This window comes from Dipodomys ordii, unplaced genomic scaffold (assembly GCF_000151885.1).
Source record: "Dipodomys ordii isolate 6190 unplaced genomic scaffold, Dord_2.0 Scaffold100, whole genome shotgun sequence".
NCBI classification, from domain to species: Eukaryota; Metazoa; Chordata; class Mammalia; order Rodentia; family Heteromyidae; genus Dipodomys; species Dipodomys ordii.
In genome coordinates this window covers 3,892,623-3,920,619 of record NW_012267316.1, presented here as the reverse complement: position 1 = coordinate 3,920,619, position 27,997 = coordinate 3,892,623, and the positions used below count along the sequence as shown (strand labels likewise).

At 42.2% G+C, this 27,997-nt stretch overlaps 1 protein-coding gene across 1 annotated transcript in view; it reads left to right on the top strand.

Annotated features, from left to right (window-relative positions):
- Lama1 (laminin, alpha 1) overlaps positions 1-27,577 on the top strand; it is a 132,882-nt gene extending 105,305 nt beyond the window's left edge. Inside the window, exons 43-63 of the mRNA XM_013027136.1 lie at positions 115-297; positions 603-757; positions 1,788-1,931; positions 2,259-2,392; positions 3,256-3,406; positions 5,565-5,689; positions 8,435-8,585; positions 9,837-9,981; positions 11,302-11,443; positions 13,108-13,222; positions 13,397-13,573; positions 14,628-14,779; positions 15,499-15,684; positions 17,314-17,449; positions 19,307-19,419; positions 19,606-19,795; positions 20,564-20,722; positions 21,413-21,566; positions 22,305-22,438; positions 26,422-26,644; positions 27,218-27,577. Of these exons, the coding sequence (XP_012882590.1) occupies positions 115-297; positions 603-757; positions 1,788-1,931; positions 2,259-2,392; positions 3,256-3,406; positions 5,565-5,689; positions 8,435-8,585; positions 9,837-9,981; positions 11,302-11,443; positions 13,108-13,222; positions 13,397-13,573; positions 14,628-14,779; positions 15,499-15,684; positions 17,314-17,449; positions 19,307-19,419; positions 19,606-19,795; positions 20,564-20,722; positions 21,413-21,566; positions 22,305-22,438; positions 26,422-26,644; positions 27,218-27,378 (3,230 nt within the window). The 3' untranslated portion in view covers positions 27,379-27,577. The remainder of the gene's footprint in view (positions 1-114; positions 298-602; positions 758-1,787; positions 1,932-2,258; positions 2,393-3,255; positions 3,407-5,564; positions 5,690-8,434; positions 8,586-9,836; positions 9,982-11,301; positions 11,444-13,107; positions 13,223-13,396; positions 13,574-14,627; positions 14,780-15,498; positions 15,685-17,313; positions 17,450-19,306; positions 19,420-19,605; positions 19,796-20,563; positions 20,723-21,412; positions 21,567-22,304; positions 22,439-26,421; positions 26,645-27,217) is intronic.
- Positions 27,578-27,997: the final 420 nt, after the last annotated feature.

Below are 27,997 nucleotides of genomic sequence, written 5' to 3'. Positions count from 1 at the left end.
CCATTTTGTGTTCAACTGTCAAGATAGTTTTTATGTCCAATGACATTTGTTGTAGTTTTGAATTTTCTCAGAGGGTCTTCATCAGGTGTGTGGTTTTATGTACGTTTTTTTTAGACCTGAGAGACAAAAGAAGCAAAACAGAAGAGTTGGCCTCATCTGCCAACCACAGTGCAGGGACAACATTACAGGAAGTGCTGAAACTGAGCCGGAAGCTGTTTGCCACCTCCACTGACCTGTCCAGAGTGAACCTGACATTACAAGAGACAAAGGAACTCCTGCAGGACTCCTCCATGACTAGTATGCAGTGGTCCTCATTGCATTGTGTCTGCATTTTGCAGATGGGGAGCTAGCTGGGTGAAAGTGGTATCTTAATCACAAACAAGAAAGCTAAAAACTGAACATTATGCTAACACCTAGACTAATATTTATAAAGAAAGAGAGAGGCCTTAGGGTACAGGCTGCCAAGGCATTTGTCATACAATTCCAAAATTTCAAGACTGTTAGAATGTCTTATTTGATCCAGTGTACTAGTAAATAAGTGATTCCTTTATCTTTTTGTTTCTCAATTTTCTCACCACCCCTTTTCTTCCTGTCTTTGTTAGCTCTGCTAGCTGGAAGGAAAGTTAAAGACATGGAAACACAAGCCAACCTTCTGTGGAATCGGTTAAAGCCTTTGAAGACTTTAGAAGAGAACCTGAGTAGAAACCTATCAGAAATTAAATTGCTAATCAGCCAGGCCCGGAAACAGGCAGCTTCAGTGAGTAGGGGTTCATGGCTGAGTGTACCCACATTTCTATAGTCAGGCTTCTCTATGACCAAGAACATAGAAAATTCCTAGAGAATTCCTATGGGTGGCCTGTTAGTGGTCATGGCTGGTAACCTGGGTTCTCCTACAAATTTTCTAGGCCAACTTTTGAAGAATCCCTGCTTCCTTTTAGCCGTGTGTGTGTGTGTGTGTGTGTGTGTGTGTGTGTGTGTGTGTGTGTGTGTGTATGATGTGCTGGTACTGTCACTTGAACTCAGAGACTGGCCTTTAAGCTTTTTCACTCAAGACCAGTACTCTACCTCTTGAGCTACAGCTCCACCTGGCTTATTGCTAGTTAATTGGAAATAAGAGTCTCAGAATTTCCTGCCCTGGCTGGTTTTGAGCCTTGATCCTCAGATCTCCACCTCCTAAGTGGCTAGGATTATAGGCATGTACCACTAGTACTCAGCTGTGTTGGAATATTTAAAGCCAATGCATAGCCTCTTTTCCTGCTCTTACTTAACATGTTTTAAAAGACTGTTGGTAGAAAGCTTGCCGTATGTTTATGGAAGCTTTAATTAGAGCATAACTTTGTATTAGCACAGCTGGTCTATAAGTCCAAGTGCTTGTTAATATCACTGTTTCACAGGCTGCATATGGTTCTATTAAGTCCAATTACTATGTCAATACATACTGACTAAGTATATCACCTCAGCAGTTACTTGATAAATGAGCACCCAATATCCTCTGTGAGTCAGATGAAAAATGCCAAGGTGATAGGGTTCTTATCTTTAAGAAAGTAAATCCTGTGATCAAGGCAGCTTCTCAGATGAAATATCTTATTAAAATCTCATTTCACTGATGTTCTCATACCTAGAAACTTTACCAAATTAAAGTCCTTTTCATTGCAGTCTGACTTCTCATTTTTTGAAGCCCAAAGGGAATTTGACTCCCAGTGACAATTAGAATAGCTCCTCTGACCTGCTAGAGAACCTCCGCTACATATCACTAAGTGATGGGGACACTTTGCTTTCCTTCTCAGATCAAAGTTGCGGTGGCTGCAGATCGAGACTGTATCCGGGCCTACCAGCCTCAGATTTCTTCTACCAACTATAACAACTTGACCCTGAATGTTAAGACGCAGGAACCTGACAATCTTCTCTTCTACCTTGGCAGCAGCAGCGGTGTAAGTGAGGATGACAAGGATTGTTTATGAACAGGGGTTACTCCTTGGCTTTTTGATAGTTAAGGCTGGCACTCTACCATTTTGGCCACAGCTCTAGATGTAGAGCTGTGGATTTTCTAAGAGTCTCACAGACTTTCCTACCTGGGCTTGCTTTGAACTGTGATCCTCAGATCTCAGCCTCCAAAGAGAGGTAGGTGGGAGGAGGAAAGGCAAGGCAAGGCATTTTCTGGAATAGAGAAAATGCTGTGCAGACTCGTTCTTTCAAGTGTTTTGTTGGTTGTGTAAATAGCAGAGCATACACTCATCTCCACTCACTCCTGTCCTCAGTCTGACTTCTTGGCAGTGGAGATGCGGCGGGGGAAAGTAGCCTTCCTCTGGGATCTGGGCTCTGGATCCACAAGGTTGGAATTCCCGGATGTCCTCATCAATGACGACAGGTGGTACAGCATCCACATAACCAGGTAGAGGAGAAAGGTCCTCCAGAATGTCTCTCGGTCTCTGTTTCTCCCCGTGTCTCTGTCAGTTTCTCTCTCTTCCCCCTCCTCCCTCTTTCTCTTCTCTGGTTCATTTGCTTTCTTTCTCATATTTAAATTGTATCTCTTTGAAGTGCAGATAACATCATGAAGTAAGATGGCTTTGAAATTTCTGGAAAATTGCATTAGAAAGAATACTTGGTTTAGAATAAGACTAACACTATTTTTCTTACTACTGAAAAAATAAACCTTGTTCCTGACCTCAAGATCAAAATAGTAACATTTAAAGCTCAGATTATTTTTGCAAAGTTCTTTTTAGATAGTCTAATTGACAATCTGGTCAGTGTCGACTCCTCTTCTGAAGAGGAGTCAAAGTTTCCTGGGAGAAGCTCTGAGGGCCCACAGGGGGCAGGGAGAGGAGAAAGGATGAGAATGCAAGGGTAGGTCTTAAAGTACAGACAAAAAGCCAGATTCTTGCTTTTAAAGCCCTTCCCCAGACATAACTCTCTTAAGCAACTTTAGGTCTAACTGCTTTCCACTTACAGTTGTTGTTGATAGTATATTGTTGGGCTTTTTTTTTACTTATTATCTACAACAGTGGTGTGACATTGAAGGTAGTAGATGGTCTTTAGATCAAGTATTTTGCCAAGAACTGCTCTCTAAGATTTTTAAGGAGTAAACTGAAGGTGTGATGGACAAGACTGGAAGCAAGGAGACCAGGCAGGAGATACAAGGAGAATTGGGCTATGTATAAAGAGCTCTGTGTGTGTTTGTCTGTGTGTGTGTGTGTGTGTGTTTATAGACATACAATGCTGATAATCCCTTTTGCAATTCTTTGTGATGGATGTCAGGTTTGGAAACCTTGGATCACTGAGTGTAAAGGAAATGAGCTCAACTCAAAACCCACCAATGAAAACCAGCAAATCCCCGGGGACGGCTAATGTTCTAGACATAAATAATTCAACGCGGATGTTTGTTGGAGGACTCGGAGGGCAAATCAAGGTAGCATTGAGAAAGCTCATCTGAGAAGGATAGATAGGCTGATTTTACATGAATGTAAAATAATATGCTGACATTATCTGATTCTTCTAGCCCGATGAATAATTTTCTGAATTTTGTTTTGTTTGTTTTATTTTTGCTTTGCATCATGACAGCACACCTGAAGGGCTGGGCTGGCTTTGTAGAGAAAGGCATACAGTATAATCACTGGTAAAATGGATAAGGAGCAAAAGAGGATTTTGCTATTTGTGCTTCCTTTCCAGTGATGAAGTAGAAATTTCAGTATTCTATATTTCTGTGAAGTTCTTTTATCCCTGTCCTAAGTCTAATGGTAGAAATACTACTTCATATTTTCAAGAGTGCATCATAATTTTTACAGTAGTGATTTTTAATATATTTATATTATTGTAAAGATACTATACAGAGGTGTTACAGTTACATGAGTAAGGTAATGAACATATGTCCTATTGAGCATTGTTACCCGCTCCTTTGTTTTTCCCCTACCGTCCCTTCTCTCCCCACCTCCTCCCTCCTCCATTCCCCTGAAGTTGAAAAGTTTGTTTTTAACACAGTGTCTTGTACATCTTGTTACAATGGGTCAACCTGTATCCTTGTTTCAGCATTTTGTTATTTCCCTTCCCCTTCCCAATTTAGAAAAATGTATATGCAAGATGCAGGGTATTAGAATCAAATACAGTGAAAACAGGGGTTATACCATGGGGAAAAAACATACAAAAGAAACAAAAAAAATCACATAGTGCATTATAAGTACATTAAAAACGATAGCAAGAAAGATAAAACCTCTGTGTCCCTATCTTGGGGTTCATTTCGTACTTAGCATTATCTTATATGGTCATATTGAATAGATTTTGACTTTTTCTACTTGTCTGATAAGATCTTCACTAGCCATACAACAGACAAGGGCCTCATATCTAAAATATACTTAAAACTCAAAATTTTAGCTCCCGCAACAACAAATCCTCAAAAAAACAACCACCCCATTAAGTTGGCTAAAGACTGAAGAGGAAATAAGAATGGCCAATAGACACATGAAGAAATTCTCTAGCCATAAAAGAAATGCAAATCAAAACAGCACTGAGATACCACCTCACCCCAATTAGAATGGCTATAATCAAGAACTCTAATAAAAAAAAGATGCTGGAGGGGATGTGGCCAAAAGGGAACCCTACTGCATTGTTGGTGGGAATGTAAACTTGTTCAACCACTTTGAAAAGCAGTATGGAGGTTCCTCAAAAGACTCCACATAGAGCCTCCCCTATGACCCAGCAATCCCACTTTTGGGCATTTACCCAAATGATCACAAACAAGACCATACTAAAGCTACCAGCACAACTGTGTTTATCTCAGATTATTCACCATAGCTAAGATATGGAACCAACCCAGATGCCCCTCAGTAGATGAAGGGATCAAGAAAATGTGGTATATATACACAATGGAATTCTATGCCTCCATCAGAAAGAAGACATTGTCCCATTTGTTAGGAAATAGAAAGGCTTGGAAAAAAATTATATTAAGTGAAGTAAACCAAGCCCAAAGAAACATAGGTCCCATGGTTTCCCTTACTTGCATCATAATTATTATTAGTTGTAGTTTTATTTTTTGTTGGTTGTGGAGGCTGAACTCTTGGCTTGGGCGCTGTCCCTCAGCTCTTCAGCTCTAGGCTAGCACTCTAGCCACAGCGCCACTTCCAGCTTTTTCTGTTTATGTGGTATTGAGGAATGGAGCCCAGGGCCTCCTGCATACCAGGCAAGCACTCTACCACTGAGCCACCCTCCCAGCCCGTGCATCATAATTTTTATATCAGTGAGCCTCTTGCCAGATAAGCTGGAGTGCCTCGAACTGGGTTCAGCACTTCAGTGCAGGAAGGTCTCATTTCCAGCTGGGCTCTGTAACTGACTACCTGCAAACCCTAATACCAGATAGAACCTTCCAGATCCTGTGCAGGATCCTCATGCAAGGGCATCACTTCCTAAGGAGAAGAAAATCTAGTCTTTACAACCTGGCTGTTTTTCTGATGTGGTTTTCTTAGAATTTGGATCTGCTTAATGTGAGTTCCCAAAGCGAAGTATTGTGCACATAGAGAGTTTATTCCCCCATGCCATGCCCTCGTGGCTTATGTCTATTTGTTTGCTTGTATTAGAAATCTTCTGCTGTGAAGGTCACTCATTTTAAAGGCTGCATGGGAGAGGCCTTCCTGAATGGCAAGTCCATCGGCCTGTGGAATTACATCGAAAGAGAAGGAACGTGCCATGGCTGCTTCGGAAGGTAATAGACCTTCATGATTTGACAAATAATTCTGTTAACATAAACATCTGAGAACTTGTAAGGAATTTACATGCGTGTCAAGAATGCATCATTTACATTATTGGTCACCTTATTACAAAGGAAATGATAGAGATTATTTACTAATAGCAGTTGAGGTGTTTTGTTGGTAGCGATCTTTTGTTGTTGTTGTTTTTACAGGGGCTTGGATTTGAACTCAGGCCTCCAGCTTGCTAGACAGACACTCTACTACTTGAGCTGTACTTCCAGCCCTTTTACTTTGCTTATTTTTATTTTAAGTTCTCACTTAACAGCCTAGACTGAGATACTCGTATTTGTACTTTCTGCCATAGCTGGGATGACAGGCTCCAGCCACCACATTCAGCTTTTGGTTGAGATGGCTTCTTAAAACCTTTTGGCCCAGACTGGCCTTGAATAGAAGTCCTCTCAATTTCAGCCTCTTAATGAGAAGAGATCATCTTGATGAAAGTTTTTAGTTAGCACTACATAATGTGCCGTTCCAATGCCCGAAGAAGAGGTTTCAGTTGTGGCATTTTCTTAGCTTACTTGACCCCCCAGCACTTTTAACATGGTGCATTGGGAGTTGCTTAGGTTTCCTGGGACATACTTAGGCAAATGCTGATAGATACTAACTGAACCCTTTAGTCTATGTTGGTAATTTTGCTGAATAGCCTTGATTTGGAGTAGTCCCAGCCCCTCCTAGACAGAACCTTAGGTTAGAGAGTTAATAAGCTCATCCACACACAATCCATTTCAGCAAATGTAGGATGGAACTGTATGTGATTCGCTATTATTTGATCATTGGCTGAGTCCAATGGTATTCCTCAGGTTTAAATTATGTATCACTGTTTAACTTTGATTTTTGTTACCAAGGAAACTCATTGAAAATTTTTTCTTCTTCCTAGAATGTTACTAGAGTTACTTACATGGTGTTCACATGTTTATAAATATCTCTTATTAAATAGTAAAGGATATTGTAAACCAGGATCTGGTGTTTCATGCCTATAACCATAATACTTACGATGCTGAGATCAGTGGATGGCAGTTTGAAGCCAGTCCAGGCAGGGAAATCCATGAAACTCTTATCTCCACTTAACTATGCAAACACCAGACATGGAGGTGTGGCTCCAATGGTAGAGCACCAGACTTGAGTGAAAAGCTAAGGGACAGCACATAGTTTAAGCCCTAGTATCAGCATACACCACACAAAACGGATATTGCAGAATTCATCATAAGTTCCAACAGTTCTCACTGAAATAAACATTGTGAAAATCTCTTATTTAATGGCAGGCATAGACTGTATGTTAGCTAAGAGTGGCTACCAGCCACAGGGACCTTTGGTAGAAGTTGTGTATCCTGGCCCTTCTGCTGTATACTGGCAATGTCAGCATGAACCCCACAACTTCTTCTCCTCAGATATCCCATGGTCTTGGGAAAATGCCTACAGAGAGAAACATACATACGTGCACACACACACACACACACACACACACACACAAAGTTCACTGTGCTGTGGCCAGGAAGTTGCCATGAGAGATGCAGCATCCCAGGCCCGAGCACAGACAGCCAACACCTCACATGTCCCAGTAACAGCCATGTGACCTGCTGACAAGGACTGAAGGACTGTCTCTATCCTATGCCATCTATGCACTCCAGGACATGACAGAGAGCCTCACATACAGCATGCTGGTTTCTGAGGATGTCAGAGATTGTATATATATGTATATATAATATACATATAAAATATTAAATATATATTTTAAAATATATTTATATACTATTATAAATATAATTATTTATATTTTATATCTTATATTTATAAATATTTATTGTGTATTATACTATATGTTATCATAAAATATATTTTAAAAAATACATTTATTCATATACAAATATGTATTATGTAAGTATATATAATATATTTTTCCCTCCTAGTACAAGGGCACAATGATATGTGCCCTTGTCAATTAGCTTAAACCAGTGGAAAGGGATAAATGTCAATATAAAACTTAAAAAAATCTGAAAGCTCTGGAAGTAAGAGTGGAGTTACAGTAAAGGAAATTTAAAAAGCACTCAAGAGACTGAAGCAGAAGGATCTTGTGCTTTGTCTCAAGCAACTACAAAAAAAGAAATTAGAACAAGAAAATAAACTTACATCTACTTTTGTCATAAGTAGGAATATTTATAGTGGTTATGCTCCTGTGAAAAACAATGCCATTCTGTTTTGTGAATTTCACTTACCTGGACTTTCTCTTCTTTATGACACAACTGGACATTTGCCCTGCTTAAGCTCATAGCAAGTAGATTTTGAAATATAGGCAGAGTGTTTCTTATTTGATTTTTTTGCTATTTTGGGGATTTGGGAATATTTGTATATATGTGGTGATATATAATGGGATGGGATCTGAATCAAAACGCAAAAGTCATGCTTATTTCATACATTCATTATATACGTAGCTAGAAACAAGGTTTGTTACAATTTTGTGCATGAGACAGTTTCATGCTGTGGAATTTTTCATTCCTAACACCATGTCTGCACTCAAAAGTTTCAGATTTGGCAGTGTTTGGAATTCCACATTTTCAGATCAAAGATGGTGACCCTGTTTTATGCTTGAATATTGAATGATGGGAATAATGGGTTGTGATCTGGTGAGGAAAAACGCAGCAAGCACAGGTGGCCTTCTGTGCCCTGAGGGGGGGCGCTGTTTCACGCTCCCTGCTCTGCAGTTCCCAGAATGAAGATGGCTCCTTCCACTTTGATGGGAATGGATATTCTGTCGTGGAGAAGACGCTCCGCACCACTGTGACCCAGATAGTCATGCTCTTTAGTACCTTCTCACCCAATGGACTGCTTCTTTACCTGGCTTCCAATGGCACCGTAAGAGTCTTTATGGGCATTTGGATTGTTGCCAAGTTATTTATATTTGATGTGGATTTGCTAATATGTATGTATTTGTGGGCTAGAATTTCTATGAGCACACATACTATTGTACACATATATGCCATATAATACTGTGCAATGTCCCCACTTAAAATCAGAGATTTGTTATACTAATACAAATTCATGAAGACCCTTTGGAAAATGCAGACCAGAAGAAATGTAGCAATATTCTGGTGGGGCATAGCTTTAATCCTAGCTATTCACAAGGCTGAGATCTGGAAGATCATGATATAAGGCCAGCTCACACAGAAAAGTTCATCAGTCTCTATATTCAGAATAACCAGTATAATACAGAGCTGCAGGCATGGCTCAAGTAGTAGAGCAAGTATGAGGTCTTGAGTTCAAACTCTAGGACCACCAAATAGAAAATAAGAAAGAAACAGTTTAGAAATATGGCATCTAGTCACTGTAGGATCAAAGTCTTGCTGCTAATTTTAGTTTAAGTAATATCTCTCGTTGTTTATTTACTGTGACCATAGTAATGCTCTTTGTAGCTCACATGCTGGCCATTTCTTTTTCCTTCTTTTTTTTTCCTTTCTTTTGGGGTGATACTGGAGTTTGAACTCAGGGCCTCACTGTAAGCAAGTGCTCTACCACCAGACCCACATCCTCATCCCTTTTTGCTTTAGTTATTTTTGAATAAACTTTGTTTTTATTCAAACTGAGCAGAAAGTAATCCTACTTCCTGAATACATGGGATTACAGGCATGCACCAGTATGCCTTGTTTGGTTTTTAGACAAGATGTTGCTAACTTTTTTGCCCAAGTTTACCTTGAATCACAATCCTGTCATCTCTACTTCCCACTTAGCTGGGATTACAAGAATGTGTCAATTCACAAGGCGTGTGCTGGTCATTTATTTGTCTTCAGGATTTACTTCTGGGACTGGGCCATTTGTCACTCTAATAGAAAATAAACACAAAAAACAGAAAACCAATAACAGATTTCAGTTCTCTCACTGAATTGGCGATTTTGGTAACTGTGAATGGCAGTTCATTTGTATCTGGGTAGACTTCTAGACAGCCATCAGAGACAGTTTTAGTTTTGTAGAACAGATCTCTATCTATGGAGCCAGTCTCAGTTTTTTTCAGTTTGAATTTAGAAGGCTTCTGTCATCCCTAACTGGAAAGGGGAAGGGCATCTCAGGATAAAGACATCACAGTGAGCAACTCTGTTCTCTTCCTTACAGAAAGACTTCTTGTCCATCGAGCTGGTCCACGGCAGAGTTAAAGTTATGGTTGACCTGGGTTCAGGACCTCTCACTCTCATTACAGACAGACGGTATAACAATGGAACCTGGTACAGAATTGCCTTCCAGAGAAACCGAAAGCAAGGTAGGTATACAGATGGTCTTTCCTGCTATTGATGACTCTCCTAAGAATAGACATCTTTTCAAAATCCATAGTCCTCTTATTTACCCTCCTGGATGTTACTTGATGATTCTAATATTTCAGTTGGCCACAGCCACACTCTTTTTTTTTTTGGTGGTGGTACTGGAATTACAACTTAGAATCTTGTGTTTGCTAGGCAGATTCTTAGCTATACCTCTAGCCCTGTTTTGTGCTGGTTACTTTTGTGATGGGGTGTCTTCCTGTATGGGCATACCTGAACTTCAGTCAACTTATTTTTAGGCTTCTCATCATTTCTGAGATGACAGGTCCCATTCAGTTTCCCTTTTGAGATAGAGATGGAGTCTCACAGGCATTTCTACCTATGGTTGGCCTGAAAATGTGATTCTCCTTATCTCATCTCCTACATACTGGGATTACAGCCACCAGTGCCCCATTTCACTATATTCTTTTTTGTTGTGGTGGAGGTGGTTATGGGGCTTGAATTCAGGGACTAGGCCCTGTCCCTGAGCTTCTTTGTGCTCATTAGTGCTCTACCACTTGAATCACAGTGCCACTTCCAGTTTTTGAGATAAGAGTCTCACAGGGACTTTTCTACTTGGGCTGGCTTTGAACTATGATCCTTAGATCTCAGCCTCCCAAGTATCTAGGATTACAAGCATGAGCCACCAGTGTCTGGCCACAACTACATTCTTGAATGATATTCTAACTAAATGTAACCATTGTCTTTAGAATATAAGGCAAGAAGTTTCACATTTTGCTGGAGGAAAATTACAGTTCTTTTTTACTATGCTTTCATTCTTTTATAACAAATGCTGAATTGGAAATCAAGAATCACAACCATTTTATTTTCTTTCACACAGTTACTGATGTTATATAGCAATGTTTATTCTGGATTTATTGTCTTTGGTCACTTGTCCTTTAATAGTGAAGAACCTTGGGTAGGGAAATGTGTGGTTTCAAGTGGTATCTTTTTAATGTAAATTAACCTTGTTGGCAGAAGTTTGTGTTTACTTAAATATAGAAAGCCTTAGCTAGGCATCTGTGGTTCACACTTATTTTCCTAGCTACTTAGGAGTATGAGACCAGGAGGACTGACGTTTGAAGCCAACCTAAGCAAAAATGTCTGAGACATTCTCCACAATTACCCAGCAAATTGCTGGACCAGAGGTGTGGCACAAGTGGTAAAGTACTAGCTCTGAGCAAGCAAGCTGAGGGAGAGCACAAGGCCTTGAATTGAAGTCCCATTACCAAGGCACACACACAAAAGTCAATCTGATCTCATCCTTCCAATCTCCCTTTTAGGACTGCTATCTGTTTTTGATACCTATGACTCTAGTGACAAAGAGACCAAGCAAGGTGAAACTCCAGGAGCATCTTCAGATCTCAATCGACTAGAAAAGGATCTGATTTATGTGGGTGGATTACCTCGGTCAAGACTGGTAAGGTAAGGCTCAGATATAGAGCACTTTCCTCGAATATGCAAAGCTGCTAATTTGATCTCCAGTACCAGGGGGAAAAAGTTAGAAGGTATGATACAGATTTGAAGAATTTTCTTTTCTAATCACTAAATGTATTAGTTTGCTAGGGCTGCTATAATAGACACAGGCTAGCTCAAACAACAGAAATGCATTGTCTTCCAAATGCATACCTTTAAACCCCAGTAAAGTGTGTCACGTACCATATCTCATGCTTCTGCTAAGGCAGCACCAGTCTCCAAATCCCTGTGATGATATTAAGCCTTTCATGATGGGACTACAGGCTATCAACTGCCACCACAGAAGTGGTACAGTTCTTCTACTGGCACACAGTGTAGACACTGGGTGAAAGGACATGCCAAAATTATGGACTTTATGGTAGAAGAGACTCAGGAATCATTCAGCACAGCATCCTCATTTATACAGAAGACACTGCAATCCAGAAAGGTTGAGATCTGCTTATATCCTGTAGTTCCTTAAAGGTCGATGGCTCTTTCAACACAAGAGTTACCAGTAGGAGGCGCTGTGAAAGCTGTTACACAGGAGTCCAGTGAAAAGATCCACAAGTAGTCCTATCTTGGAAATAAGAGCCTGACTACATTACAGCCTGCCCTCAGCTAGGAGTACAGAGACTTCCGCAAAGAAATAAACCGCATTTGCTTGGAGGCTAAATTGATATTGTTTGGATATCTATACCCAGATTTCAGCAAATCCGTTTATTTCCTTTGTGACAAAGTTAGCGAGTATGTAAGAAAGATAACATCCAATGACTTCTCTTGCCATTGGACTCTAAGAAATTGTGTCACTCCCACTTTGCTTCCATAGGAGGTGACTGTCCTGCTCTCCCTGAGCACTGATTATGATCTCTGTGCTATAATAACCTGGTAACCATGCCCTGCTTTTCTTATAATTGGCCTGTACTTCAATGAATATATCTAATTGTATTGGCTGCAGGAATTTTCCTTAAATAATAAACATGTTGTGTATAGGTACCCACCATAGAGCTAAAACTCATTTTTATAACACTAAAGAGACATTGTTTGACCTAAAGTTCTCACCATCAATACCATTCATTCAAAGAAGGAGGCCTAGACATTTCTGCAGAGTAATGTCTGGAAACAGGAATGTAGGCTTATTTTTTTTTATTCTGTCAGAAATGAAATTATAAAACCCAACTCTTAGCCAGATGTAGAACCTAGATTCTCAGGAGGCTGACATCAAAAGGATCACATTTCAAGGCCAGCGAAGGAAAAAAGTTTGCAAGACTCCTTCTCATCCAAAAGCTGAGTACTGTGGTGCATGCCTCTCATTCCAGCCACATGGATGGTTGGGATCAGAAGGGTAGAGTAATTTCAGGCCAAGTCTACAAGACTCCACCTCAGCAGAGGAAACCCATTCCAATGATGCACATATGTCATCTCAACTGCCAGAAGCAAGAAATAGGAGGATGGTGGTCCAGGTATTTGCTTGGGCAAAAACCAAGACAATATCTCAAAATAATCAGTGTAAAAAAGCCAGAAGACCTGGCTTAGTTGCAGAATGTTTATATAGAAGTGTGCGAGGCCCAGCATTAAACCTAGTACCAAAAATGAAAAAAAAAAAAACCCTAAAATTCTCATGTCTTTTCTTATAGGAAGGGTGTCACCAGCCAAAGCTATGTAGGCTGTATCAAGAACCTGGAAATAGGAAGGTCGTCGTTTGATTTGCTCCGCAGTTCCTATGGAGTAAGGAAAGGCTGTGTGCTGGAGGTAGGAAGCATTTCCACAAAGGTTGTCTTGTGTTTCTATAAATGCCTACTGACTGATCAACACAGTAAGGAGACAAGGTCTCCACTGGGGGTGGGTAGGAAAGGGAGGAGAGGGAACAGCTGTCCTTCTGCCTGCAGCTGAGACAGTACCATGTTCTCTCCCTGCTCCCACCAGCCGATTCGAAGTGTCAGCTTCCTGAGAGGTGGCTACATTGAGTTGCCACCCAAGCCTTTATCACCAGAATCAGAGTTTCTGGTCACATTTGCCACCAAGAACAGCAGCGGCATCATCCTGGCGGCTCTGGGCAAGGATGTCGAGGGGCTGCTAAGGCCATGGGTGAGTAGCCACTGTGTCCAGGAGGGAGGGAAATGACTTCCGGAAACACTTGTCACTCACTGTGTCCCTGTTTTTTTTTTAATGGATATGCATTTCTAATCATAGGGAGGTATCATGGTTGTTTTCCCCTTATGAATCAATGCTGCCCTGTGTGACACAGTCCAACTTTCCTGTATATATGTAATGTCTACCTCTGACTAAAGCTTATCACAGGGCTCAGGCATTGCACTTTCTTCCACATGTGGTCATTAGTGTCCATCCTGAGATGAAAACTTCAAGTCCTTAACTTCCAATTGGGGCAGGAATACCTTGAAAGGAACAGACACAAACATGGCCTGCAAAGTCAGCCCGGAAAGTCCATGAGATCCTTATCCCCAGTTAACCACCTGAAAACTAGAAGTGGCACTGTGGCTCAAAGTGATAGAGCACCTGCCTTGAACAGAAGGGCTCAGGGACAGCGGGCCATCCCTGAGCTCCACAACCAACCCCCAAAAATGTCTAAGATGCTGATGTCTCACATTTGTAATTCTAGCTTCTCAGAAGGCTGAGCTCTCAGGAGCCAGGCTTGAAGACAGCCTGGGCAGACAAATTTGTGAGACTCTTTAATTAACCAACAAAAAGTTGAAGAAGAGGTATTGCTCAAATGGTAGAGCACTAACCTTGAGCAAAAAAGCTAAGTAATAGCAAGGGGTTCAAACTCCCCCACCCCCAACACACATCCACACGCACAAAATAAACCATTTTATATTGAGCGACTCAGTGGTATTTAGTATGTTCACAATGTAAAGCCACATCTTGGTACTTCATGTAGCAGTAATTAGTAAAGATGAGGCTTTTCAGTGGAAAAGTTTGTTATGATTAATAATGATAGCATCATGTCGAATGCAATTTATACATGAACAGAGATTAAACAAAAAGTAACATTCAATTTGAAATAGTTGTAACGGATGGTGAATTCTTAAAACACTGTCTGCCCAGTATTAATATACCCATGCTGTCTATTTAAGATGAGAGGTAAAAATCATTTAGTAATGTGTTTTGCGTGGGAACATCTCTGCCACCTCCCCAGCCCTTCTATGCCATCCTGCTAAATGAAGGCCACGTTGAAGTACACATCAGCCTTGGGAATGGAGGCAGCCTGAGGAAGGCCCTGCTGCACGCGCCCAGGGGCTCGCTGGACGACGGGGAAGAACACTCTATCTCCTTGGTTCGGAATCGGAGGTATTTCTCCAGCAGGAGCCCTGAGGATGCCTTGCGCAGCACAGTGGCTGGCACAATCGGAATAACAGCATCGCAATCATGAGATAATCAGAATAGCAGCATAGCAATCATGAGATAATCAGAATAGCAGCATAGCAATCATAGTTCTTAACTTCTTAAGATAATTCTAGCAAGTTGCTAGAATACTTCCTTGGGAGTCAATGTTATCTGCTTGGTAGGAAGGTGTTTAATACTGCAAGCTTAATACTACACTGAGTAAGCGTTACTCTGTTTCTTACTGGGGCTTTATATAAATTGTCTTTCTATTGGATTATTTCAATGGAAAATTATAAATATAGAGTTTACATACATATACATTTTGCATATATGCGTACATTGTATACATAAAGGATACAAGATATATTGTATGTGTATATATAAACTGTATACACAATATGTATGTATATACACAATATATGTATATATGTAGATTTTATATACATGTTGCATACATACATATACACATACATGTATATGCAACATGTATATATACTATATATGCATATCATATATACAAAATATATAGTATAGATGCACAACATATATTATATACATATGTATTGCACATATACATATATTCTCTATAGTGAAATCAAATTCAATGATATTTAATAGCATTTCATTCTTTATTATATTTTAATTATAACTAAATGATTTTATTTCTTCCTTCGGTCTTTCAGAATTATCACTGTGCAATTAGATGAGAACAACCCAGTAGAAATCCGGCTGGGCTCCCTAGTAGAAAACAGGACACTGAATATGTCACACATGTACGTAGGAGGCCTTCCTGAGGGCGAGGATACATCCGTATTCAAAATGCGGCGCTCATTCCATGGCTGTATCAAAAACCTGGTTTTTGATCTGGAGTAAGTATAACCAGGCTCTTCACATGCTTTCTAGCCTTCCCACATGAACCTGCAGTGTATTTCTCTACGTTCTTAAAAAACAAGAACAACAGTGAATTCCATTGTTCTATCATCAAAGTCTCCCCAAATAAATTTTGTTGTAATAGAATGATGGACAAATCTTTTACCTTATTAAAAGAATTATTGAACATTAGAGCTATGAGCCAACAAATAGATCAGCTGGGTGTGGCGGCTCATTCCTGTGATCCCAACAAGGTAGGAGGCATAGTTTAGGAGGATCACAATCTGAGACCAGCTCCTGGCAAAAATGCAAGTCTCTACCTCAGAAATAACTGAATCAAAAAAGAGCTTGGGGCATGGTCAAATGATGGAGTACCTACCTAGAAGCTTGAGGCCCTGAATTCAAATTCCTATACTAGTTGGGTAGGTAAGTAGATAGATAGAAGTTAAAGATAGATAGAAGTTAAAATACATTTCTGCCATGCATAGATAGAAGTTAAAATACATTTCTGCCCTGCATTTCAAAAATACATATAGATTGCTATATTAAGTGCACTTTTTTGAAGTAATCCTAATGGGCTACTGGCAGCTTCAATAACCCCTCCTAAAACATTACTATGGAGTGTAGAATAAGAAGGAATTAGCACATGCTGGTGGGCTGTCCAACCCTTCTCATTCACTCTTAGCCTTGGCAGGCTGCTGAGAGAAGGCTGGCCAACATCTGATCCAGGGTTCAGAAAGTGGGCTCCGGATCAGGAGAAAGCCTCAGCCAGCTGACCTGGAGAACAGTCTCTCACAGCTACAATATCTTTCCCCATAGAATTCCTTCTTAGGAGTCTCTGAAATAGGCAAAAATAAAAGGTGGAATGAATGACCACATCTAAGCCTGGATTTTGTTGTTTGCAAGTCATGTATTCACTTAGCCAGTTGGCTGCTCCTTTATTCATTGAGTGAGCAGGCACCTTCAGCTCATTAGTAATGTCCTGGGTAAATGCCAGTGGGCACACTGGATAAGAAACTGTGTTAGAACCACAGAATAAAGGACAAGTACAGCTCATGATTCTTGGTTACTCATGCTTATAATCCTAGCTGTTGAAAAGGTTGAGACTAAGAAGATCATGGTTCAAAGTCTACCTCAGCAGTCTAAGATGACACCTCCAAAATAACTAGCCAAAAGCAGGGCTGTAGGTATGGTTTAAGTGATAGAGCACCAACTAATCAAGCAAGCCAAGCAAATGTGAGATCCTGAGTTTAAACCCCAGTTTAAACCCCATAAAACATAACAGCACAGAGGTCAGTGTTTAATGAAGGTCACTGGGCATTGCTATGGGAAATGGACATCATCCTGTGGCAGCCTAGCCAAGCCTACCAGAGGAGGGGACAGCAGGAAGCCTACCATCTGCTAAGAATGGCCAGGTCACCTACGTGGGCCTGGCCTACAGGGCTGGCAGTCATTTTGAGCAGAATAAACAAAAGATACAAAATGGTAGATATACATGACTCTTACTATGAAGGCTGTTTGGCTTAGGTACTTTAAAAGTAGTATATGAATGACTTTTAATGAATACTAATTGCATAGTGTTCATATACATGAGTTCCTATGGAAAACTTTTTCTTGCTTATTTACAGACTTGTGGATTTCACCCGTGCAAAGGACTATGAGACAGCAAACCTGGGCACCTGCTTGCTTATAGAAAGGCCCAGGTCAGCCCTTCATGGAGAGGATAATGAGGTCCCACCAGAGCCCCCAACTTTACCACAACCTGTAAGTATGGCTTCCTTTTATGGTGTTGAAACTGGAGCCTTGATTCAGACCCAAACTCTGGGAGCTCTACTAATTGAGTCTGGCCACTTGTCCCTATATACAAAATAAAGAACACATGGTAAAGATCAGAGAGATTATTTCATGGCAGCCACAGAAGACAGCACTTCAGTACATTGCCAACCATTTTCAGGGTACAGAACTGAGCTTTTTGTTTTATAAGAGGCAAAGAACTGGATGGAGGGGAGAAAGAGAGAGATTTCTAATTATTAAAGTCTTAATACTTCAATCTTGGTCTCTGAATGGGTTCCAGAGAAGTTATCACAGTCATCACCAGTTAGAACAAACAAATCATCACACTGTTAGCAATATCTCAGGATGCTGGAGGTGTTGTGTAGGAATGACACCAACTCAAAAGGAACTTGACAAGGCAGAGTTTACTTCTGCAGAAGGGTGAGCCATCAGCCTAAATTCAGCAAGCACTTGGAACAGGTGGGCTGCCCCCTTCTATCCCCAATGAAGCAGGCCCTGCCCCTCTGCTGGGATTGGCCAAGCTCAGGTTCACAGTCTGCTACCATGTAGCTTAATTAACAAGAACATGGTGTCTTAATTAAACGGAGCAGGATATAACTAAAATGAGCTTGTAAGAGGATTTTCTTAAAGTATAGCAGGAATAAAATGTAACCAGAACACAATCAGGCCAAGCCACCTATTTCAGAAAAACAATTCTCACAAGATGGAAAGGTATACACTTCCCTAGAAAAGTCAGCTTTTCTGTCTTTGCCTGGTGGTGGATGGTCTATCCTGAGGAAATGGTATTGTTTCTTAGGAGTACTTTTGGTCCTTTGTCATGGTAGCCTTATCAGTCCTTGTCCTTCCTGAATTCCAAGAGGACTGCCAAGGTGACTGCTGAGAGAATGGCTTAGAGCAGAGATACAAACCATAGGGGAAGAAAAATGAAAAAAGTTTTTCCACCTAATGAGACATCATGTCAACTTCCCCCAAAGCTGTGATAGGTCAACCCACGCAGGACCCTGAGCCTTCTGGCCTGCAAAAGGAGAGGCTGTGTGGTATCACTATGAGTAAGCTCTGAGAACCATCTCCCTCTTTCCCTGGCTCTGCTCTTCTTCACAGGAAGGTAGAAAAGCATCACATAAATACTGAGTAGAAGCCATTGTCCGCATCATTATTGCTCAAGAAAAATGACTGGATTTATTCAGGGAGACTCATCCATTGTTCTTTGTCCCCCTCTGGCTTCTGCTTTCTGTTTTGAAGTAGCCTGTTCACCCAAAAGCAGCATCTTCTAAGCAGGACCTGTATTTGAGTTCAGGACAATTTGTTTTTCATCCTATCTACCACTCCTTGCCACAACACTGTCAGTCTGAGCCTCCCTTTGCTTTGCACTCTGAGAAGCCTACACAGACCCACTCTTCTCGTCTTCATCGTCCTCTTGTCCTTGGGACTTAAAGGTGTCAAGTTGGAGGTCTCCTAAGACCTATCTTCTGTGGGCACTTCCCTCTCCCGATGCCTGTGCTGTGGCTCCTCGGAGCTATTCCCAGAAGGTGGGGGAAAGCCAGGCCTTTTCCCTTCTGCCTGATGAAAGTTACTCCTGTAAAATGAAGGTGAACTCCAGTGGGATGAAGGTGACAGGCAGAGGCTCTCAACACTCTCTTGGAGAGAAAAAAGCTTAGCAGCAAAGCATCATTCACTGTGCACCAACACACTGCACCACTGTGCACACTGGTGGCTGCTGCTGCTCTGCCACAATGGCTTCCCGGATGCTTTCTTTGTGGAAGAATGCATCTGTTAGTTAGTGTGGTCTTGGGGCAGGTGACTGGGTGTCCTGTGATTCTCTTACAGAGCCAGTGTGCGGCGGACGTAACTTCAGGCTACGTTTCTGGTGCTCACCAGTTTGGCCTCTCACAGAGCAGCCATTTGGTGTTGCCTTTCAACCAGTCAGCTGTGAGAAAGAGGTAAGTATGGTCCAAGAGTCCCTGGAAAGTTTTCACTGCTGAATGACCTGAGGTGTGGTGAGAGTAGGACCCTCCACACACTCACTATGGAGAGAACCACATTCGGGTTCGCTCTTGGAGGTTACTTTATAAACACTGAAGGCTGCTTTTCTGGTGTTTTGGTAATGAGCTTTCATTCTTTCTCAGGCTCCTGGTTCAGCTGAGCATCCGAACGTTTGCCTCTAGTGGTCTCATCTACCACCTGGCTCATCAGAACCAAGCAGACTATGCCACACTGCAAATCCATGCTGGCCGCCTCCATTTCATGTTTGACCTTGGCAAAGGCCGAACCAGGGTCTCTCACCCTGCGCTGCTCAATGATGGCAAGTGGCACACGGTATGTTCTCAGGAGGCTGTGGTCACCTGTCTGTGCGTTGTTCCTTCCATCTCTGGAGATCAGTCCACTTCCTGGAAGGAAAGCTGTGGCTCTCAGAGTCCAGCTCCTTTGTATCTGGTGTCTTCCTGAGAGGATGCGAGTTCTTTTGAGGCAGGGCTCTTTTATGTTCTTCTTTGAAATGTTCCAGGGCCTTGCTCAGTGCCAAGCATACTCAGCAACCATTGACAGAATGAATGGAAGGTTCTATAAATGTTTTCAACTTGACAAAAGGACATAAAGCCTACCTATGATATAAAAGAGTCAAGCCAGCCATCATGCTAATTGCTTTCCAACAACCAAGACTTGAGAACACACTCTGGTTTACAGCATACCTCCACTTCTCAGCCTGCTCCCAATGCCAAATATGCATGAATCAAAGCTATCCCTCAGGGAGTTGCTCAGGCTGTTATAGCTACTCAGAATACTTGTACATCTGTAAGGGTTTTCTCAGGTTGCTTACAAATTCTAGATGTGGTAGCCTAGCACCAGTGGCTCATGCCTGTAATACTAGCTACTCAAGAGGCTCAGATTTAAGTATCACAATTTCCTGCTTGAGCAGGAAAGTCTATCAGACCGTTATCTCCAATTCCACCAAAAAGGTGAAAGTGGAGCTGCAGCTTAAATGGTAGAGCATCAGCAAAAAAGCCAGGCAAGAATGCAAGGCCCTGAGTTCAAGTCCCAGAACCAGTGCAAACATACAAAAACAAATCTGGATATTTTCTGTTGTAGGTCAAGACCGAGTACTCTAAGAGAAAAGGCTTCTTGACGGTGGATGGCCAGGAGGCCCCTGCAGTGAGCATTGTGGGAGATGGGACCATGCTGGATGTGGAAGGAAAGCTGCGCCTGGGAGGCCTCCCTGCTCAGTACAGAGCCAGGAACATTGGGAACGTAAGAGAGCCTTCAAGATGGACCAGTGTTAGACTTGGGCTCACTCTGCAGAGATGCATAGCTCCTGTTTAAGTCACCTTGCTTGAGTGAAGCACTGGACACTCATGCCTGTAATTCTAGCTATTCCAGAGGCGGAGATCTGAGGATCATAATTCAGAGCCAGCCTATGCAGGAAAAATCCATGGGACTCTTATCTCCAGTTAACTGGCAAAAAGTCAGACGTGGAGCTGTGGCTCAAGTTTTAGAGTGCCAGCCTTAAGTAAAAAAGCTAAAGGACAATGCTCAGGTCCTGAGTTCAAGCCCTCCAGTACTGGCACAATAAGATGAGCTTGAGCCTGGGCTTACCTGTAAGATATAGATGTTCAGAGGTCAGGTGTCAGAGCATCTCCTTAGAACATTTTCCTGACAGCTCACAAACATCCCCAGTCACCTTTCAAAAGGCCACTTAGCTCCTAAACAATTTAGTCAAGTCCAGTGGACTAGCAATCATTCAGCGTTTCACTAAAACAGTAAAATCCATTATTAGCAAAGATACTCAAAGAGTAGCTCTAAGCTACTCTTGTGAGGTATTACAGCAATAAAATTTTAGGATCTGCAAGGTGATAGTGTTACGTGGTTTGTTGAAACAACTTTGATGCTTTTACCTCCCCATAATGACCACCACCTGTTTTCCCATGTCCTGTGGTTTAGATCACCCACAGCATTCCTGCCTGCATCGGGGAAGTGACCGTTAATGGCAAGCCTCTGGACAAGGAGAACCCGGAGTCTGCCTTTGCAGTGGGCAGGTGCCATGAGGTGGCCCAGGAAGGGACTTTCTTTGAAGGAAGTGGCTATGCAGCTCTTGGTATGTGTGCATATCTCAGTAGGTCTCAAAAAATAAAGGCCCTCTGCTCTAAGATGATGTAGATCCAAGGAGATGGTAAGGCAAGATCCAGCTGGAAAGCTGAAGGAAGATCCTTACCCATTCTTCCTGGCTTTCTGACTGTTCAAGCAAAGCCTTCTCAGACCTGGTGCTCACTGGGAGGCCTTCTGAAGGCTTTCTCTTACCAGGACTGGTATGACTCCTGGCAGAGGGCAGACATGGACTGCTGGCTTCTTCCTCTGTATTTGTCCTCAATTTATATAAAGCACTTTCACCGTCCACATTAAAAAAGGCTTTCTCTAGTAACAACTGTCTGGGATGATTAATATCCCCAGTTCACTTAGCAGCTTTCTTATCACCTGAATAAAAAAACCATTCAATTCAATTCCTACTTTTAAGACATTTGGTGTGCACTTTGGCTTACAGTAGACAATGATATATCAAGCCCATGGGCACTGGGAAGATAGAGTATTCCTGCATGATGAAGAATGGTGGTACAGATCAATCTCAGCTCCATGAGAAAAAGACTTCCCCCACCCTTCTACACACAGGATCTAGAAGGCAGGAGTGACTTGCTTCGGGGAGGGAGCTTGGATGCAGAGGAAGAGCTAGATCCAAGTTTGAACTCTGATTTAGTCCCCAAATACCCAGCAGGCCCAGCCATCCTGGGCCCGGTGGGACTCACCCCTAACTCAGCGTCACTGCCTGTGTGTGTTTCAGTTGAAGAAGGCTACAGAGTCCGATCAGATTTAAACATCACATTCGAGTTCCGTACTGCTTCCGAGAATGGCGTTCTCCTGGGGATCAGCAGTGCGAAGGTGGATGCCATCGGCCTGGAGATTGTAGATGGCAAGGTGAGGCTTTACCCACCTGGACCCCACTCGCTGGAGTCAGACATGGAGCAGTCAAGCACAGCAAAAATGCCAGGACCTACGTTTCCCATTCTGCACTCGACTCACAGCTTAGTTTTAGCAACAGATAATCCTAAAGAGCTATTTTGGAAATAACCTTTTTATACATTTGAATTACATGAAATGACAGCTCCAATACAAGACTTCTTTTTTTCCCCTTACCTTGTCAGCAGTATGCTGCCCATCTGATGTCCTGTTCCTTTTAACAGTAGACTTTTCATTGGAAGGGTCAGGTTAATTAGGTATAGTAGCTGCAGTTCTAGCCACTCAGGATACTGAGATCCAAGCAGAAAATCCCATGAGACTCTTCCATTAACTAGCAATTAACTAATATACCTCCTCCAAAAGAGGAGATATGACTCCAGGCACCAGCCTGGAGCAAAAAAGTCAAGCAAGAGCAGGAGCCCTGAGGTCAAGTCTAAATACTGGTATAAAAATTAAAAATGAAAAAAAGAGTTCCAATGAAACACAGAGAGGTCTCTAGGTTCCCTGCCCCTGGCTTTCAAGTGGTGAGCTTCACAAAACCTCTAGGATCACATTAAATCTACGCCATAGACAACTGTGCAAAGTACAGTTTGTTCATTTATACTCAGTGTATGTGTGTGTGTGTTGTGTGTATATTCACATGCATGTGTGTGGTGTTGATATACACTACATCATCACCACTATTACAACACTTAATTGTACTATCACCACAGTTCCCTCCCAGTTTCCTTTTCTTTTTCTTTTTTTTTCTCATTTTTTGGTCAGATGTGGGGCTTGAACTCAGGGCTTGGGCACTGTCTCAGAGCCTCTCTGCTCAAGGTTAGTGCTCTACCACTTTGAGCCACAGCTCCACTTCTGGTTTTCTGGTGGTTAATTGGAATTAAGAGTCTTATGGACTTTCCTGCCCGGACTGGCTTTGAGCCGCGATCCTCAGATCTCAACCTCTTGAGTAGCTAGGATTACAGGCGTGAGCCACGAGCGCCAGACCCAGCTTTCACTTGTAACTGCAGCCTCAACACTGCACTTCTAACTCAAAGAGCCATGGAGCTGGTCTGCATCTGCATTTATTTCACCAGAGTAACATGAATGAGTTTATGCAGCAATTGTTCTTTGTGTGTGTGTGCTGGGGCTTGGAGACAGGGCCTGGGTGCTGTCCTCAAGCTTTTGTGTTCAAGGCTAGTGTTCTACTACTTGAGCCACATCTCCATTTCTGGCTTATTTAGAGAAAGGAGTCTCATGGACTTTCCTGCCCAGGCTCCCGCTGAACTTCGGTCCTCAGATCTCAGACTCCTGAGTAACTAGGATTATGGATGGAACCCACCAACGCCTTGCAGCAATTGTTCTCTTAAGCTTGGTGTTTACACTCAGCAAGATTTCTTGTAGGTCTATGTTTTTTCCAATCATTCTACCACTTGAGTCATGCCCTAGCCCTTTCTGCTTTTGTTATTTTTTAGATAAAGTCTTGCTTTCTTCCAGGGCTAGCCTGGACTGTGATCCTCATATTTTCACTTCCCATGTAGTTGGGATGGCAGGTATATACCACCCTGTTCAGCTTATTCGTTGAGATGGGCCCTGTCCAACTTTTCCCCAGATTTGGCTTTGAACCTCCTAATATCTGCCTTCCAAGTAGCTAGTATTAATAGGTGTGAACTACTATACTCTGCTCAACAGTTAAGTTACTTATTGTAGAGTGTCACTTCCTGGGAGGGGCAGACTGTAGTCTAATATTTCTTTTTTGATGTAAAAATAGTAGTATAGTTTTTCCCCCACAATAACTAACTCTTCTGCTTTTCCCAGCCACCCCTGTTCCTCTTAGGTTGGGAACAAAACGAGCTTAACAGTGCACTGTACTTACATCTCTTTAGCTTTACCCCTTGTCTCCTCCAGAGTTGTCCTCAGTGCTCATCCTGTCCACTCTGTGAGGGCACCTGGAAACGTGCAGGAATCTGGCTGCCCTTCTCTTTTCTGCAGCTCTTTCCCCAGCAGCACTCTCAACATGGCTCCTGCTTCTTATCTTCAGGTGGCGGCAGCTGTGGTCAGTAGTGTAGCCTGGGGCTCAGCATTGCCGCACCATGGCATCTGCTTCCAGTGCATTTGGCAAAGGTCCCTTGGGGACCTGGATTCTGCTGCCTGTTGTTTGGGGCGTTTCTGCCTCTTTGTTTTCAGCCATCAGCCGTGTTCCCCAGGGGCACTGGAGACCTTGGGAGTTTCTGCCATACCACACTTATGCCACAGAGAGCTGGAAGTCATGGTCCTTTGGGTCCTCTCTCTGCCTGGCTGCATTTTGCAGAGAGTAGCTGGTGTTTGTGTAAGGTGTTAGAATGTTTCTCCTGGAAAACAAAGAATATATATCTCTGTGCTTTGGACTGCTCCAGGCTCATTTAGTTGTTGGTAATGACTACTGAGTCCTCATTGGTGTTTAAAGTAGGGGTAGGGAGGATCTAGGAAACTCATGTGTGACTTCTTACTCTTCACCTTCTGTCTGACTCTTACTTCATGTTGAAATAAAACTGTCATATTGTTTCATTTCCATGTTATGAATTACACCCAGCATTCCTCATTTATATATTAAAAGAATTTTGAGGAACAGGTACCATGGCCCATGCCTATAAATCTAGATGTTTCAGAGGAAGAGAGAGGAGGGTTAAAGTCCAAGGAGGGCCCAGGAAAATAAACCTCAAGATCCTGTCTGAAAAATCACTAAAATTAAAAGTGATTGGGGATGTGGCTCCAATGGTAGAGTATTTGGATAGAAATTACAAGACCCTTCATTCAAAATTCATACATTTGTAGGGTGTCTTTTTGAAAATTTTTATGTGACATCTAGAAACATTTATCAGTAGCACAATGGCTACAAAAATGTACTTTTTTGTTACATTGTATATTTTGCTTCTAAGTTTGGTGGTTTACTTAGGGTTTGTAATAGCCATTATTATTTGTCACAGTGTACTTCCAAAAAGTACTTACAGTTTGAAAGTTAGCCTAAGAATCTTCCAACAATACACTGAAGGTCTTCCTTTTAGCCTTGGGCAGCTTGGGCAAGCAGCACAAAGTCCCAGACAGTGGGTGGCCTCTGTGTTGGAGGGAGGACTCTGTCTGCCAAGAGGCTAGTGTCTTCTCTCCCCTTGGTTTGTATATGGCCATCTTCTGCCAGTGGCTTCACATTATCCTATCTCTGTGGATCTGTCTCTTAATTCCTATCAGGACACTGTCATATTGTTTTAGGGTCTTACTCAATGACATCATTTTGATTTAATCATCTCTTGAAAGCCCCATTCTGAGGGACACTGAGAATTAGGACTTCAGTTTGTGAGTTTTGGGGGGGGTGCCAGGTAACACGTTCACCTCTGCCATTTGCAGAGCATAGGGCTTTGTTAATCACTCACTGTGATAGAGCATCTGGTTTGTCAGAAGGCACTTGATGAAGATTCCTCTGTAGCTGCCATCTGCTGACAGCACAGTCGGCCTACTCACTCCCAGAAGTGTCCTGCAGCTGACAAGTCCTGTTACTAGCAGGTGACAAATCGCCATTTTGTTTTCAAGTTTTTCTTTTTGTGTCAGTACTAGGGTTTGAACTCAGGGCTTCACACTCTTGCTTGGCTCTTTTACTGAAGGTTGGCACTCTACCACTTGGGCTACATCTCCACTTCTGGCTTGCTAGCTAGCTGAAGATATGAGTTTCATAATTTTATCTGTCCAGAGTGGTTTTGAGCCAGAGTCCGTCAGATCTACTCTTTTGAGTAGCTAGGATTAGGCACCTGGCAGGCATCACCATTTCTGAATTTGTAAGGGGAGGACATAGTGTCTGGATCCTTTTGAAGGCTATTTTATACCTAGCATTTGTTCCTCCTAGCCAGCCCTCCTTCCTAACACACTGCTAGGAGCTTCTCTTCCCCAAGACTGGGAACACTATTGCTCACCAACACCATTGCTTTATTCAGCTGTTGTTTCATGTCAACAATGGTGCGGGAAGGATTACAGCCACCTACAAACCGAAAGCTGGCAGGACTCTCTGTGATGGGAAATGGCACATGCTTCAGGCCAACAAAAGCAAGCACCGAATCATGCTGATTGTCGATGGGGAAGCTGTTGGTGCAGAAAGTCCTCACACCCAGTCCACCTCTGCAGACACCCACAACCCCATTTACGTGGGTGGCTACCCAGGTGCGTATGGAGCCTGCCCTGTGGATCAACTTGTAGGCGGGGTCCCTGCGGAGCCCTTAGCTCAGGAGAACCTAGAATGGGGATCCGGAAAGATGCATGGTTTGGTGACAGATCTTTTGTCATTTTAGAAAAGCTATTCCAAACACTCTTAATTGAAAATTCCTAAGAACATTAAAATAATCTACCCACCAGTTAATCAGTGAGAACCCTGGATCTGAGGAAAAGCAAGCTTGATGATCTATTAAGGTCACTCACCTCAGATAACTCCCAAAGTTGAGGATCATTTTAAAGGCCAAACGGGACAATTCTGCACATTGCAATTTTGTATCAGAAGGATGAGTTACAGATGTTCCAAGAAATTGTTACAGATAATAAACATCTGTTGTCTGACCTAAGAAACCATGACTAGGCCTTAAAATTATATGTTAAAAATGTTCTATGAATTCTGTTCTTCACTAAAACCACCTGTATAGAAAACATTCTGTTTTTGATAGATGACCCATTGAGATTACTTTTGTTTCTTCTAAAATTTCAACCAAATCCAGCAAGGTTCATCTCTTCTTTCTCCAACAGCTAATGTCAAGCAAAATTGCCTGAGCAGCCGGGCCTCATTCCGGGGCTGTCTGAGGAAGCTCACTCTGACCAAGGGCCCCCAGGTGCAGACCTATGACTTCAGCAGAGCCTTTGACCAACATGGAGTTTTCCCTCATTCCTGTCCTGGGCCCGAGCCCTGAACTTGTGGCCGTACCATTACTTGAAACCATTGCTAATGGTCTGAGGAGAAATATTTGTGTGAATTCAAATCTCTTCCATTCATATTTCATTTCTGACTCAGGTTGTTTCCAGAAATGTTGTGTTTAGGTTAAAACCACATGTACAACAGATACCTCTATTAAACAGTCTAAAGTGTAAATTGAATTCATTGGTTCTCATTTTGAAAGCTCTGTGTGTGTGTGTGTGTGTGTGTGTGTGTGTGTGCGCGCGCGCATGTGTATGTGTGATGGTACTGGGGTTTGAACTCGGGTCCTCAATTGGGTTTTTTCACGCAAGGCTGGTGCTCTATCAATTGAGCCATGCCCCTACCTCTGGCTTTTTGCTGGTTAATTGGAGATAAGAGTCTCACAAACTTTTCTGCCTAGCTGGCTTCAAACCTCAATCCTCAGGTCTCAGGCTTCTGAAAAGCTAGGATTATAAGCATGAGCCACTGGGACCTGGCTTTGTTTATAAAGCTTTTAAATGGATCTTTGTAAACATTGAATATTTTATGGAGCACTTAACAGTATTTTATGCATTGTATTTGGAGCTTTTCAAAATAAAATATCCTACAGATTGCAACATAGTAGAACAAGTGTG